Source organism: Mastomys coucha, unplaced genomic scaffold (assembly GCF_008632895.1).
Source record: "Mastomys coucha isolate ucsf_1 unplaced genomic scaffold, UCSF_Mcou_1 pScaffold18, whole genome shotgun sequence".
Taxonomy (NCBI): domain Eukaryota; kingdom Metazoa; phylum Chordata; class Mammalia; order Rodentia; family Muridae; genus Mastomys; species Mastomys coucha.
This window is the reverse complement of record NW_022196900.1, coordinates 48,242,665-48,244,354: the sequence shown is the minus strand read 5'-3', so window position 1 is coordinate 48,244,354 and position 1,690 is coordinate 48,242,665. Positions and strand designations below refer to the sequence as shown.

Here is a 1,690-nt window from a genome sequence, read left to right as displayed (position 1 = left end):
CTCTGCCTGGTTTTTCAGTTGACACTTTAGCCGTTTGAGAGTCCTTTTACCTTCAGGGCTGTCTGCTTTCTCTTCTCTCCTGGATAGTTCTCTTCCTGTGCTTCAGTAGTTTAGTGAAACTGTATAAAGTTTTATACATCCTTATAGTTTGTATATATTTTAACCCAGTACAGAGCAGATAAAATAGCCATGAGCTTGAATAAAATGAACATTAGAAGCTGTTAGAAGAAGAAAGAGTGACAGAGGAAAACTGAAAGGGAGAACTGAAAGTGGGAAATTCCTCTGAGGCAGAAAGGACCATCCCTTATAAATAGCACGGCCCATGAAGGAAGATCATTCTCACTACAGCCTTTGGCAGCCTTGGCCTCATCTTGCAGGTAGAAGGCAACACCAGCCCATTGTCCATTATGACCAACAGGTGGATCCTCCATGCTGTGTTCCTGCTGTGCTTCTCCACCACAGCCCTCTCCATCAACTATGAGCAGCTCCAGCTCCGACAAAGCATGAGCATCCGGGCATGTCGAAAGCTCCTGGGGCAGCTGAATGGAAAGATCAACCTCAGCTACAGAATGGACTTCAAGATCCCTATGGAGATGATGCACCCATCAAAGATGAATAAGAGTTACACTGCCTTTGCCATCCAAGAGATGCTCCAGAGTATCTTCCTTGTCTTCAGAAACAATTTCTCCAGCACTGGGTGGAATGAGACTATTGTTGAAAGCCTCCTGGATAAACTCCACCAGCAGACAGAGTTCCTGAAAACAATACTAAAGGAAAAACAGGAGGAGAGACTGGCTTGGATGACATCCTCGACTACGCTATCCTTGAAGAGCTACTACTGGAGGGTGCAAAGGTACCTTAAAGACAAGAAGTACAACAGCTATGCCTGGATGGTGGTCCGAGCAGAAATCTTCAGGAACTTTTCCATCATCCTAAGATTTACTAGAAACTTGCAGAACTGAAGACCTGTCAGCCGATGCCTCTGAGAATGCGTGATGGTTGCAGGCAAACTTTAAGCATCAGAGACTGACTCTGGGACTGGTAGTGAACCTACTGCATTTGAAAGGTCAAAGGGAAACATTGAATTTTTATTAATTTATAATTTAAATTATTTTCTACTCTTTATTTAAACTTTTTAACCTCAGAAAATAAAATATTTATAATACAAGAGTCAACCAGGCATTTTAATTTCTACTGATTTCTATAGCCATCTATGTTAATAATTGCTGGACGCTTCTTATAAAGGGTTCTTTGTAAAGTATTCCTAAAAAAAGTAGTGTAGTTTCTGGCTCCTGCCTTTGAGGAACTTAAAATCAATGGAAGATGCATGCATTATACAAGGTAAGAGATAATGGGAAACCTAAAGCTGCTAGGGAAATGATTGTGGCATCACCTGCTTATGCTTATGGGATTGATAAAGGAAGTGGTAAACAGGTGACTCTAAATCCTAAACCTGGGGTATCTTCTGCTACTATTCTATTCTTGGAGCTCTGTGCTTATAAAGTCAGAACCTGCCTGGGCTTTTGGGGTGGCCAGAGGAATGTATCAGCTGTTTTATTTACCCCAAAACCTTTGCTATCAGAGAAATGATCTGCTCCAGCAGGCTTATTATATGTGTATGTGCCTCCAAGCCTACAGATGAGGAGGCCTTAAGCACCCTGACCCTTACTAAATGCCTTTATCTTGCTCC

General features: G+C 42.1%; 1 protein-coding gene across 1 annotated transcript; it reads left to right on the top strand.

The window, feature by feature from the left end:
• The first annotated feature begins 393 nt into the window (after positions 1-393).
• Positions 394-1,161, top strand: Ifnb1 (interferon beta 1). The gene has a single exon (XM_031376790.1). The coding sequence runs from the start codon at positions 408-410 to the stop codon at positions 960-962; it is 555 nt and encodes a 184-aa protein (XP_031232650.1). The 5' UTR covers positions 394-407; the 3' UTR covers positions 963-1,161.
• Positions 1,162-1,690: the final 529 nt, after the last annotated feature.